Raw genomic sequence first — 12,385 nt, forward strand, 5'->3', positions numbered from 1 at the left:
TATCCACTAATTAGAATTCTTGATATTTAAATCCAGACGGGGGAAGTAAGGGGGTTTCTAAGCACCCTCCTCAATCCTGCACCTGGTGCTTGCTGCCCCGGCAGCGCAGGGCAGGTGAGCAGCCGCGGGGCTGTTGGCTGCTCTTTGCGGACGTTGGAAACGCCGTGCTGGAATTGGCCGTGGGAGGTTTTTATCGCAGCGCTGGCCCCGGGGAGCGGGTGACTCAGCGGCACTCGCTGCCGAGAGCCGGGGAAAACCTTTCCCGGCAGCGCCGGGGGAAGGCGAGCCTGCGGGTCTGGCACTGGTGGTGCCGTGGGCTGCCGAAAGGTCGCCACGGCGCCGAATCTCGGCTTGGAGACCGCGAGCGAAACCCTTCGCAGAATCGTTTCTGAATCGCTGTAAACCCCCCAAATTTGTGGCAGGTTTTGGCGGGGGCCCAGCAAAAGAGGGAGCGTTTGTCCCCTCTGCCCCCCGGGGCGCTGGCTGGGGGAGCCCCGAGGTGGCAAAGCGAATCGCCGCCTCTCCCGCAGCAGCCTGCCGGGGGGGGGACACACGCCTGCGGGGGGGCTCCTTTGGCAGGTGGTGGGGATGGAGGACACGGTGACGGCCGAGGGAGCGGGGACGGTGGGCGGGAGCGGGGCTGTGGGACGTGGGAAGGCAGGGCCGGGAGGAAGGGGCTCCGAGGGGAGTGGGGTGAGATTGGGGGTTGGTACTGGAGGAGTTGAGGGGAACCAGTAATTAACGCGGTTAGGAGGGAGTTGTCTGCGTGAGAATGAAATAGAGGGGAAGGGGAAGGGGAAGGGGAAGGGGAAGGGGAAGGGGAAGGGGAAGGGGAAGGGGAAGGGGAAGGGGAAGGGGAAGGGGAAGGGGAAGGGGAAGGGGAAGGGAAGGGAAGGGAAGGGAAGGAAGGGAAGGGAAGGGAAGGGAAGGAAGGGAAGGGAAGGGAAGGGAAGGGAAGGGAAGGGAAGGGAAGGAAGGGAAGGGAAGGGAAGGAAGGGAAGGGAAGGAAGGGAAGGGAAGGGAAGGGAAGGGAAGGAAGAGGAAGGGAAGGGGAAAGGGGAAGGGGAAGGGGAAGGGGAAAGGGAAAGGGAAGGGGAAGGGGAAGGGGAAGGGAAGGGGAAGGGGAAGGAAGGGAAGGGGAAGGGGAAAGGGAAGGGAAGGGGAAGGAAGGGAAGGGGAAAGGGAAGGGGAAGGGGAAAGGGAAGGGGAAAGGGAGGGATGGGGGAAGGAGCTGCCTCCAAACCTCTCGGAGATAAGGAGGGAAGAAGAAAAGGAATTCTTTAGCAAGGTACAAAGAGGAGAGCGTGGGCTGGAGCAGGGAGGGTAGTTTCGGCTGGAGGCGAGGGGCAGCTGCCTGTCTGTGAGCTGGGGGTCGGCACTGAGCTGAGCTCCAGCCGCCGGGACATGGCCTGGGAATGTGGGGCTCAGGGCCGCTGGGATGCCCCTGTCCCTCTTCCCGGTGCCAATGGAACAGTGGATGTCCGTTACTGGTCCTGCTGGCAGGCCCCCGCGGCCTCGCTGGCCTGCAAAGAGCCGCGCTCGCGGTGGTTAATCCCCCGTGCGTTATCGGGGAGGTCAACGCAGCCTGCGCAGAGAATGGGGTTTAATTAAAATATTAACGAAGAGGACTCCAGCAAGGAAATGGAGCTTTGACAAACGCCCTGTGATTCAGCGTCTCTGTCTCTCCCGGCCTCTGCGGTGCCTTGCCCTCCTCCCGCAGCGGGGCAGATCCGGCAGAGCCCGGCTGTGCCGAGAGCGGGGCTGGCCCAGAGGCTGGGGCGTGGGACTGGCGGCTCTGGAGGAGGGCAGGGCAGCGGGCGTTGGGGGGGGGCTCGCTCCCCTTGTTCGGAGAAAGGCTCGTCCTGGGCAAGTGGAGCGCGAAACCCCAGAGACCTTCGCGGTAAAAGCGACTCGGCGAGGCGGGCGGCTTTGCAGGGGCCGGCCTGGTCTCTTCAGGCAAGGAGCTTGGGGTTCCGGCGTGCCCCAGGAGTGCCGAGAGGAGAGCGGGGAGCTCTTACAGCATCCCCCCCAGGAGCCTGGTGCCGCCGTTGCACCACAGACCCGCTGCCGACCTGCTCCTGCCCCGGACCGGGGCGTACGGCAGCAGGACGGGGCTCGGCGTCCCCCTCGGGGAGACCAACGCGCCACTCGGGGGCAGGGGCGTTTTGGGGAACCAGAAATTCTGTGAGCAGCGAGCGGCCCGTTACACCGGGCACAGTCAGGGACTCATCTCTGGTTTGACCAAAGAAAAACCAGAGGGAAACCGCCGCTGTGGGGGCCGAACCGACCCGAGGGGGCACGGGGAGGTGCAGCCGAGAGCTCGGCATCGCTGCCCCCCGGGGCTGGGGGCTGCACGCCAGGCAGCGACGCGGGGCAGAGCCCCTCGGGCTCGGGCGTGCAGCACGAGCGAGCCACCTTGTCAAACGCTCTCTCCCGTCACGGCCCGTGGTTTGTCTGAAGTGGGATGGGGGCACCCAGCCCCGCCGGTGCTCTGAGCGCTCAGCTCGGGTTCCTGGGGCTTTTTAAGGAGATTTATTGCCTCTGGCAGGTGAAACCCGTGTGCGTGTGTTGCCTGCAAACACACACGGAGCAGATGGGAAATCTAACCCTCCCGTAGCGCTCTGCAACCATTTCCCAACCGGTTTAGGGTTTTTTTTCCCCCTATTTCTTTCTTTTTTAATTATATTTCCCCCATGCACATCCGCACTCGGCTTTGGTTGGATTTTTTCCAAGACGGTAGCTTTTAATTACGTCTTGATTTCCTATTAATTACAGTTTCACCCAAAGCAAAGGGCTTTGTGCTTTGTAATTCAAACGCATTCCCATTCATCCTGCAGGCTGGGTTATCGCCGGCTTCAAACGCCGCGCGTCCTCTCCCCGACGGTGCCGCCCTGGCTGTGTCCGGAGGCGCTGGCAGGTGCATGCGGCGCAGGAGAGCCGGCAGCCGGCTCGGCCCGGCACAGACCCGCTGCGGCGGGCAGCACACGCAGCTTTCCTCCCTCTGAAGGCGCTTCCCAAGCCGGCTGATGCCGGGGCGAACCTCGCGTTCAAATCCCAGTTGTCGGTGCGGAAAGCCCAGAGCCAGGCGTCGGCGTCGCGGCCGAGAGCTGCTCCTCCGGCGGGGCCGGAGCCACGCGGCAATCCTGCAGCAGGTGCATCCAGCCGGGGCTGAGGCCGGCGCTGCGCTCCCATCCCAGCGATGGGGCACTTGAGTAGCCCCGGGGAGGCACGGCCACTCGGGATCACCCGTACCCGTCCCTTCCCCAGCCCCGGGGTGCCGCGCGGGGCTGCCTTTCCCAGCTCTCCAGCTCTCTTCTCCCATTCCCTTCCCCAGGGATGGAGCTGGCACAGCTCAGGTTTTCCGGGACGGGCATTGGAGGGCATCTCTCTCCTGTGGTGCCACAGGCACCGTCCTGGGATAGACCAGCGCCCGTGTGCCAGCTCCGTCCCTCTCCTGGCACGGCACTGGGATTGGCCCCAGTTTATGCTCATGGGTTAATGGAGCCGAAACGAGGTTTTATGCTCCTTCCATCATGGAAATGGGAAGCTCATCATGACAAGAGCTTTAATTTGCTCTAGCTGACCTTTCAAGGCGGGCCGGCCGTCCTTTCTGCTCCGCCAGGACCATCCTGCCCGTCCCACGGATCCAGAGGGACCCACTGGTGCCTGGGTGTGAGCCCGCTGCCGGCACCGTGTTCCCGTGGGACATCGTCTCCCCAGAGACTCCAGCCCCTCATCCCGGCGCCTTCAGCCGGCTCCTGGCCGTGTCCAAACCGTGCTGCAGCACCCGCAGCTCTGCTCCTTCCCTCCCGGGGAGGTTCCTGGGCCCAGCCCGGACCCTTCCCTCCGCCGGCTCCCCGGAGCCAAGCCCAGCTCCCCCGGCCGTGTTTCCCCCGAAGAGCCCCCGGTCCTGACACCGTGTCGTGTCCTGCCCCACGCGTGGCACGTCTGGTCCGTGGGACGGCCGCCTTCGCTCCTCCGGGCCGGGGCCACCACAGACCCCTCGGGGAGCAGGAGCCGTGTCCATGTCACTTGGGGGGGGTGGGGTGGGGGGGTGTCCCAGCACCCAGCCCTCATCCTGGCCACTGCGTCCTGCACCCCGTCACGTGCCCTGCACCCTGGGGGCACCCACGCTCTGCACCCCGTACCCTGCACCCTGTCACGCTCCCCGCACTCAGTCCTGCACCCTGACCCTGCACCCTGCCAGCCGGGGTGAGCCATGCTGAGCCGTGCCAAAGCCATACCGAGCCGTACCACGCCGTACCGAGCCCGTGCCGAGCCGTGCCGAGCCGAGCCGAGTCGTGCCGAGCCGAGCCGAGCCGAGCCGTGCCGTGCCGTGCCGTGCCGAGCCGAGCCGTGCCGAGCCGTGCCGTGCCGAGCCGAGCCGTGCCGTGCCGTGCCGTGCCGTGCCGAGCCGTGCCGTGCCGAGCCGTGCCGTGCCGTGCCGTGCCGTGCCGAGCCGTGCCGTGCCGTGCCGAGCCGAGCCAAACCGAACCGTGCCAAACCGGGCCGTCCCGAGCCGCCGCGTCCCGCCCCCCCCCCCCCCCCCCCGTGCCCCTCGGCGCCGCCGCGTCCCCTCCCGGTGGGCGCCCCCGGCGGGCGGGCGGGCGGGCGGGGCGGAGGGCGTGTGCGCGCGCGTGCGTGTGTGTGTGCGCGCGGGGGGGGGGGGGGGGGGGGGGGCGGGTCCGCTGCTCCGCCAGCCGCTCCGCTCCGCTCCGCTCCAGCCGCTTCCCCCCGCCCCTCCCGCGGGGCCCCGCCCCGCCCGTGCGGCGGCGGCGGGAGCGGCGGGAGCGGCGGGAGCGGCGGGAGCGGGCGCGCGGGGATGGGGCGATGGCGCGGGCGGGCGGCGGGGCCCCGCGGGAGCTGTCCCTGGAGGAGGTGCTGAAGTGCTACGAGCAGCCGCTGAACGAGGAGCAGGCCTGGGCCCTCTGCTTCCAGGGCTGCCGCGCCGCCGCCGCCGCCGCCGCCGCCCCCGCCGCCCCGCTCCGCACCGCCGACATCCGCCTGCGAGGCGACGGCACCGTCCTGCTTCCTCCACCGCCGCCGGGTAAGTCGCCGCGGGGCGGAAACGGCGCTTTACCGGCACCCGGGGCTGGCTTACCCGCATCGGGGCTTACCGGCAACGGGGCTTACCGGCAACGGGGCTTACCGGCGCCGCCATCGGCAACGGGGTTTACCGGCGCCAGCAGGGGGTGCTGCACCGCGCCGCCCGCTGGGGACGGGGGGTATCGGCAGCGCGAGGCGCGGGGGGGGGCACAACACCGGTGGTGGAGAAGAACCGGTACCGGCAGCGGGGGGTGCGCAGGGGAAGCGGCACCGGCAGGGCGATGGGGGGGGGGGGGGGGGGGGGGCACTGGCGTCGCTGGGGGGCACTGGCTGCGGGAGTGCGGCACCGAAGAGACGGGGAGGGACGGCACCGGTACCGGAGGGCTGGAAGGTGGCACCGGCAGGGATGGGGGCGAACCCCAAAGCGCGGCCCTGGCAAGGGGGGGACCGGCGTCGGCACCGGCACTGGCCCATCGCTGTCACTGCGGGTACCGGTGACTCGGGGGTGCAGGGTTGGTGTGGCACCGGCACGGGCACCAGCACCGGCAGGGCTTGGCCGGGTGATTCCGCGAGGCTGGACAGGGGGTGTGGGGGTGTGCAGGGTGCCCGTGGGTGCGGGGCTCACCGGGCCGGGACCCACCGTGGGGCTGGAGGACACCGAGCCCGTCGGGACAGGCGGGACACATGGCAAGGACAGACGGACAGACACGGGGACACCCGCCTGCACGCCCACGGGCACACCCGCCGCACCCGCCCCCTCGGACCCCGCAGGAGACCCCGTCCCCAGCCCGCTGTGTCCCCGCAGGACCCCGGCTCACCCTGTGCCCCCCCGCAACCCCCCGGGAGGGGCGTTTTGGGGCAGCACCGTCCTTGACCTTCGGACCCGGGGCCGTGCCCTCTCTGCGGGCGGTTGGCGCTGCTGGGCAGGGCCGCGGTGGTTACGGGCTGTCATTAAGCTCGGCCGGCTGCCAGCGGTGATGCCAGGCGGCTCGGCGCGGCGAGGAGCGCCCCTGCGCCTAATGACAGAGCGCGGCCAACGGCTTCACCCGCCTCGCCCCGCGGGGAGGCCAGCGCACCCCGTGCTCAGCGCCCGCCGGATGCTGCAAGGCCTCCCGGGAGGCTCACGGCCGGGCAGGGACGCTGCGGTGTCACCGCGTGTCCTCGCTGCCGGTGTCCGGGCAGGGGATGCTCCTGGTGGCAGGGGGACGAGCGCGGAGCTGAGGTGGGAGGTGGGGAGCAGGGCGCAGGCAGCCCACGGGGGTCAGGGCGCGTGGGGCAGCTCGGTGCCCAGGGCAGGGCCGCGCACAGGCACGGCACGTGTCCGCGGCGGCCGGGCGTGGCGTGGTCACACCAGCTCCACCGGTTGCACACGGGAACGGCCCCACACCCTTCCCTGAGCCACCACGGCTGCTGTGCCGGAGCCGGTGCCACCGCAACACCTCCTACCCTGCCGTGCCAGCCCGAGCCATCTCCCCGGGGATGAATCTGGGCCCTTTGCAGCGAAGCCCAAAGCTGGGGGGGCTCCAGGCGCTTCCCAGCACTGCTGCAGGCGGCGGCACCGGCCCTGGCACATGGCTCGGCATCTCCACCGGGGCACAGGGCCGGGTCCAGGCCAGCTGAGCTGGCAGCACTCACCTGAACTGCCCCAATTCCCTGTCCCACGGGAGCTCCCTCCTCAGCCATGCCCCAGCGGCTGGAGGGAGCTACTGGGACCAGCCAGGCTCAGCCCACCGGCCTGGCTCGCACCGAGCCGCAGTCAGCAGGAGGGGATGAAGTCGGGCTCGTGCGTGGCACCACGGCGAGGCTGGACACCGTGACTCTGCCGCACACACTGCCCTTCCCGTGCAGCCCCTGGCCTGGCTGGCACACGGCCGGTACAGAGCTGGCACACGGCCCCTACGCAGCCGGCACATCCTCACGGCTGCCGCATCGACCAGCTAAACGGAGAGCTGGTGGCCGGCGCTCCCCTGGGCCGGCGAAGCGGCTCTGCGGCTGCTGTCAGGAAAGCAGAGCCGGGGTCCCTGGGGCGCTGCAAAAGCCACTCCTGCTCTTTGTCCCGTGGCCATCTGGCTGCCGGGAGGGTCCGAGCTGCCCACGAGTGTATCCTGGGATTGCGTGTGTGTGTGTGTGTGTGTGTGTGCGCGATGCTCCAGCCGTGCTGGCTCCGCAGTGGAAAGCAGCATGGTTTGGTGGGCACAACCCGCTGCCGGTGCCCACGCCGCCGGTGCCCACAGCCCGGAGCAGCACCGGGGGCATTTCGCTGCGGTGCAGAGCTCTCAGCTCCATCCATCCCCAGGGGTGAGGGGTAACGGGGTGACGCTGCCACCCCCGATGTGCCTCCTGGGTCCAGCCAGAGGTAGCGGGACCAAGTGGCTGGTGCCTGTTTGGGCACTGACCGGGCAAGGAGGGCGATGGAGGCTGCGAGTGCTGCCCGATGCTGGGACATGCAGGTCCCCGTTGCCCCGTGGGGCCGTGTCCTGGGACTGGGTCAAGATGGGACCTGCTGGGGATGGGTGTCCCAGCTTGGGGTAGGAGCCACTGGGGTTGGGACTCACTCAGGGTGGCCACGCTGGGTGCCCCACAGCTGGGCCCGGGTGGGTGCAGCATCCCCGGGGGGCGGGACAGGAGGTGACACCAGTGGGGATGGCTGGTATGGGGCCACGGGTGCCTGTGGTGACTCTGCCCTCCTCCCCCCAGAGCTGCCCCCACTGCTGACGCCCTCCGCTGAAGCCCAGGTACGTGGGGGCCAGACACCCACCCGGCCCCACCACAGCTTGCTGGTGACCTGACCCGTCTGCCATTGCACCCTGGTGCAGGGGTCCCTGGTGGGCACCACCGCCTGCCCCCCTCGCCCTGCGGTGATGGGGTCCTGGGGGGCAGCGGGGGGGGATGAGACCCAGCACCAAGCGCTTGGGGGGCAGGGGCGCAGCTGGTGCCGAGGGGCTCCCTGCGGCACAGCCGGTGCCGGGGTCTGGCCGGGGCCCAGCCGGTGCCGTCTCCCCGCAGATGGTGCAGTCGTTGGGCTTCGCCATCTACCGGGCGCTGGACTGGGGGCTCGATGAGAACGAGGAGCGGGAGCTGAGCCCGCGGCTGGAGCAGCTCATCGACCTGATGACCAACAGCGACTCGGAGGACAGCGGCTGCGGCACGGCCGATGAGGGCTACGGGGGGCAGGAGGAGGAGGAGGAGGGGGGCGAGGGGCCGCCGCGCTCCGTGCGCACCTTCGGGCAGGCCATGCGGTGCTGCGCCGCTCGCCTGGCCGACCCCGCCGAGGCCCAGGCGCACTACCAGGCTGTCTGCCGGGCTCTCTTCGCCGAGACCGTGGAGCTGAAAGCCTTCCTCGCCAAGATCCGGGATGCCAAGGAGGTGAGCGCAGGCGCCCGCCGGCACAGCCGGCACCGCTGCCTGGACGGGGTAACCACCCGTGGGCCCAAAGCGCTGGGGCGAGCACCGGGCTCTGGGGCGACCCGGGCTGCCGGTGCCGGCATTTGGCCACACACCCTCCCCGTGGGTGCTGTGCCGTGGCACTGCCGGCTCCTGCCCGCCCCGCTGCCGGTGGGGACGGCTCGTAGCGGGGACCGGGATGCACGTCGGTGCTGCAGCCCTGTGGCACCGTCCCGGCCGGACCCTCGGTGCTGCTGGGTGCCGGGGCAGGGTGACGGCGTCTCGTACCATGGCAGATGCTGCAGAAGCTGAAGGAGGATGAGGAGGCAGAGGAGCGGCCGGCAGCGGAGCTGGGCAGCCTGCGCAACACCGACTGGGTACGGCGGCGTGGCCGGGCGCGGGGGGCTGTGCCGGGGCCATGCGGGGGCTGATGCCGTGTCCATCACCCCCCCCCACCACCACCAGGCCCGGCTGTGGGTGCAGCTGATGCGGGAGCTGCGGCACGGCGTGAAGCTGAAGAAGGTGCAGGAGAAGCAGTACAACCCCCTGCCCACCGAGTACCAGCTCACCCCCTTCGAGATGCTCATGCAGGACATCCGCGCCCGCAACTACAAACTCCGCAAGGTCATGGTGAGCGCGGCAGGGCTGCCCCGGCGCCGGCTCCCCCCCCCCGCCGTGGTGCCCCACCGGCCCCGGCGCTGACGCTGCCCGCGGCCCCTCTGCCCTCTCCCAGGTGGACGGAGACATCCCCCCGCGGGTGAAGAAGGACGCCCACGAGCTCATCCTCGACTTCATCCGCTCCCGGCCCCCGCTGAAGCAGGTGAGCGCCGGCACCGGGACATCTCCACAGCGTGGCAGCGCCCAGCCTGGGCTTGGTGGGTCCCATGGGTGCCATCCCCACCTGGCCGGGCACCCCGAGGGTGCTCGGCCCCAAGCTGCGGCCACCGCCTGAGGTCCCGTCCGTGTGTCCCGCAGGCGTCGGAGCGGCGGCTGCGGCCTCTGCCCCAGAAGCAGAGGACGCTCCACGAGAAGATCCTGGAGGAGATCAGGCAGGAGAGGAAGCTTCGGCCCGTGGAGATGTCGTACCGCGGCCAGAAAGGTACCGGCATCCCCTCCTCACCGCACCAGGCCGCCGGCGATGTGCCCGGCACCGCGGCAGGTCGCCGTCGCGCCGGGACTGAGCTCCGTCCCCGTCCGCAGGCTACAGCTCCCTGCCCTGCATCCCCCACGCCTGCTCGGGCCGCCTGGCCTCCAGCTCCTGCCTCGAGCTCTCCCGGACCCCGGCGAGTGCCGCGCCGGTGCACCCACGTCCCCGCGTCCTGCTCAAGGCTCCCACCCTGGCCGAGATGGAGGAGATGAACATCTCCGAGGCAAGAGAGGGGACCCGGTGGGGGCAGGAGGGTGGAGGTCAGGGGGGACACAGGAGATGCCAGGGGGGGACAAGGGCGTCCCCGCTGTGACGCGGTGCTCGTGGCCTTGCAGGAGGAGGACTCTCCGGGCACGGAGGTGCCGCTGAAGCGGGACCGCTCCTTCTCGGAGCAGGACCTGGCGCAGCTGCAGAGCCAGCTGGGGGGGGGCCAGGATGCGCCCCACGAGCCGGAGCCGCTGCAGCCCGAGCCCCGGCCCCGCTCAGGTACCCAACGGGGCTCCCCAGCCCCACACCACCCCCGGCCCCTCCAGCCCCAGGGCGGCCGTGCCGCACCGGTGGCAGCGTGGCCTTGCCACGGCCTCCCCGTCCCTCCCTGCAGGCTCTGTCCCCGCCAGCTGCCACCCGCTGCCGGACGCCTCAGCGCCGCCCCGGGCTGCCCTCGGTGCCGTGGACGAGAGGCCAGAGGATGGATCCGGTGCTGCCCCCGGCACCAGCTCCAAGCACCTCTGGCTGGTGGGTGCTGGCGTGGGGCTTGGCCGGGCTGGGGGCACCGTGTGGGCATGACCATGGGCACACGGCGGCCTGGCATGGGTGCACAAGGTGGCCGGGGGGGTCCTCATGGCCTCCCTGCCCCCTCTGCACAGGACGTGGGGCTTGAGGCACCCCGTGCCCTGTGCCCTGTGCCCGTGCCAGGAGGCTCTGCTCGTGCCAGGGAGGCTCTGCCTGTGCCAGGGAGGCTCTGCCTGTGCCAGAGGGGCTCTGCCCGTGCCAGGGAGGCTCTGCCTGCACCAGGAGGCTCTGCCCACCCGCGGCAAACCGGGCTGATGTCCCCCCCTCGCCCGCAGGAGTTCAGCCACCCTGTGGAGAGCCTGGCCCTCACCGTGGAGGAGATGATCAACGTGCGGAAGGTGCTGGTCAAGGCCGAGATGGAGAAGTTCCTGCAGAGCAAGGAGCTGTACAGCAGCCTGCGGAAGGGCAAGGTGGGAGCTGGGGCCGGAGGGGCTGAGCGCCGCCCGCCCGGGTCCCCCCCCGCCGGCTCTCACCCCCGCTCTGCCCGCAGGTCTGCTGCTGCTGCCGGGCCAAGTTCCCCCTCTTCTCCTGGCCCGCGGCGTGCCTCTTCTGCAAACGGTGAGCGCCGCGCGCCGCGGGGCCGGGAGGGTGGCGGGAGGGCGCCCGCCACGGCCCCGCTCACCCGCCTCTCTCTGCGTCCCCAGGTCTGTCTGCGGCTCCTGCAGCCTGAAGGTAAGGGACCGGCTCTGGCTGGTGTCACCGCGTCCCCGTCCCGCCCCTGCCCCCGTCCCCCCCCCCCGTCCCCGTCCTGACGCCCACCCGCCCCCCCGGCAGATGAAGATGCCTTCCAAGAAGCTGGCTCACATCCCCGTCTACGCGCTGGGCTTCGAGAGCCTCCCGGGCTCGCTGCTGGCCAAAGCCCTGCCGCTGCGGAGGAGAGAGACCTTCCAGTGAGTTCCGCGGCCCTGAGCCTTCCTCCTCCCTCCTCCTCTTCCTCCTCCTCCCGCCCTGACGGCGTGCCCTGTGCCGCAGCTCGCTGCCGGGCACGTGCTGGCGCCGGGTGGAAGAGGAGTTCCCCCACATCTACGCCCAGGGCTCGGTCCTGCGCGACGTCTGCAGCGACTGCGCCGGCTTCGTCACCGACGTCGTCCGCTCCAGCCGCCGCAGCGTGGCCGTCCTCAACGCCGCGCCCCGCCGCGCCGCCAAGGCCCGCTCCCTCTACGGCGACTCGTGGCACAAGTGAAGGGTCCCCGGCGTGGGGACGGGGGGTGCCGGCCGCCCCGGCGCGGCCCCCGCCCGCGGATGTACATATATACATAGGGTGGACACACACAGCCTCTATATTTATATACCTGATGGGCCCTCCTGGGGGCGGGGGGGCGGCGCCTGCCGGCCCCTCCTGGGGGGACCGATCCTGGCACGGCCCCTGCGGGGACGGCTCGCGCCGTGGGGCACCCGCAGCCGCCGGGCTTTGCCCCGCAGCCCCGGCCCCGCGTCTGTGCCGGCTCCGCCGGGGTGCCCAGCGCCGCGGGCTGGCACGGCCGCTCTGTACGTCCCCCACCCCGGTTAATAAACGCGCTGGGCTGCCCGTGGGGCTGCGGGGCTGTTCCTGAGTGGGGGGGGGGGGGGGGGGGGGGGGGGGAAGGACGACGACCACGCCTCGGGTGGAAGGTGCTGCGGGGGGATGGGAGGTGTGAGCGGCTTCGCCCCCCCCCCTCCGGGTCGGGGCTGGGTGTCCCACCACCCACCGTGGCCTCCCTGATCGTGTGCGTGGTGCCCCCCCAGCCATCCTCGCTGCCCCCCCCCACCCCCCCCGGCTGGTCCCCACCCGTGACCCCGCACGAGGCCCGTGGGGACACGCCCCCCCCCCCCCATTCCCATACCCCCCCCAACTGCCCCCCCCCCCCGCCCGGGCCCACCCCGGCCTGTCCTCCTGGCTTCTCCCCAGCCTGTCCCCCGGGTCCCACCCGTGTCCCCGGGCCGTGACCCCGCACAGGGACCGTGGGAACATTCACGGTCCCACGCCCCCCCCCCCCGGGACATATTTCGCGCTGTGCAGTACGCCTGCGCAGCACG

The 12,385-nt window shown here is 70.8% G+C and overlaps 2 protein-coding genes across 3 annotated transcripts in view; one reads left to right on the top strand and one right to left on the bottom strand.

Moving 5' to 3' along the window:
* The window catches only part of FANCA (FA complementation group A), a 40,013-nt gene extending 36,304 nt beyond the window's left edge, over positions 1 to 3,709 (bottom strand). The window contains exons 1-3 of the mRNA XM_086468842.1: positions 3,585 to 3,709; positions 2,019 to 2,232; positions 83 to 236 (exon numbers count right to left, since the gene is read on the bottom strand). Coding sequence (XP_086324968.1) covers positions 83 to 236; positions 2,019 to 2,232; positions 3,585 to 3,709 — 493 coding nt within the window. The remainder of the gene's footprint in view (positions 1 to 82; positions 237 to 2,018; positions 2,233 to 3,584) is intronic.
* Positions 3,710 to 4,830: 1,121 nt separating this feature from the next.
* On the top strand, positions 4,831 to 11,552 carry SPIRE2 (spire type actin nucleation factor 2). 2 transcript variants are annotated; one of them, XM_086469245.1, is made up of 15 exons: positions 4,831 to 5,047; positions 7,744 to 7,781; positions 8,053 to 8,412; positions 8,727 to 8,807; positions 8,896 to 9,060; positions 9,164 to 9,250; positions 9,406 to 9,529; positions 9,631 to 9,800; positions 9,913 to 10,063; positions 10,179 to 10,312; positions 10,645 to 10,779; positions 10,860 to 10,927; positions 11,014 to 11,041; positions 11,144 to 11,259; positions 11,342 to 11,552. In XM_086469245.1, the coding sequence occupies exons 1-15, from the start codon at positions 4,831 to 4,833 to the stop codon at positions 11,550 to 11,552; spliced, it is 2,085 nt and encodes a 694-aa protein (XP_086325371.1). The 2 variants fall into 2 exon arrangements, with proteins under 2 accessions (XP_086325371.1, XP_086325370.1); XM_086469244.1 differs by having other exon boundaries at positions 4,831 to 5,045; positions 7,736 to 7,781.
* Positions 11,553 to 12,385: the final 833 nt, after the last annotated feature.

This window comes from Leptosomus discolor, chromosome 8, assembly GCF_034619465.1.
Source record: "Leptosomus discolor isolate bLepDis1 chromosome 8, bLepDis1.hap2, whole genome shotgun sequence".
Lineage (NCBI taxonomy): Eukaryota > Metazoa > Chordata > Aves > Leptosomiformes > Leptosomidae > Leptosomus > Leptosomus discolor.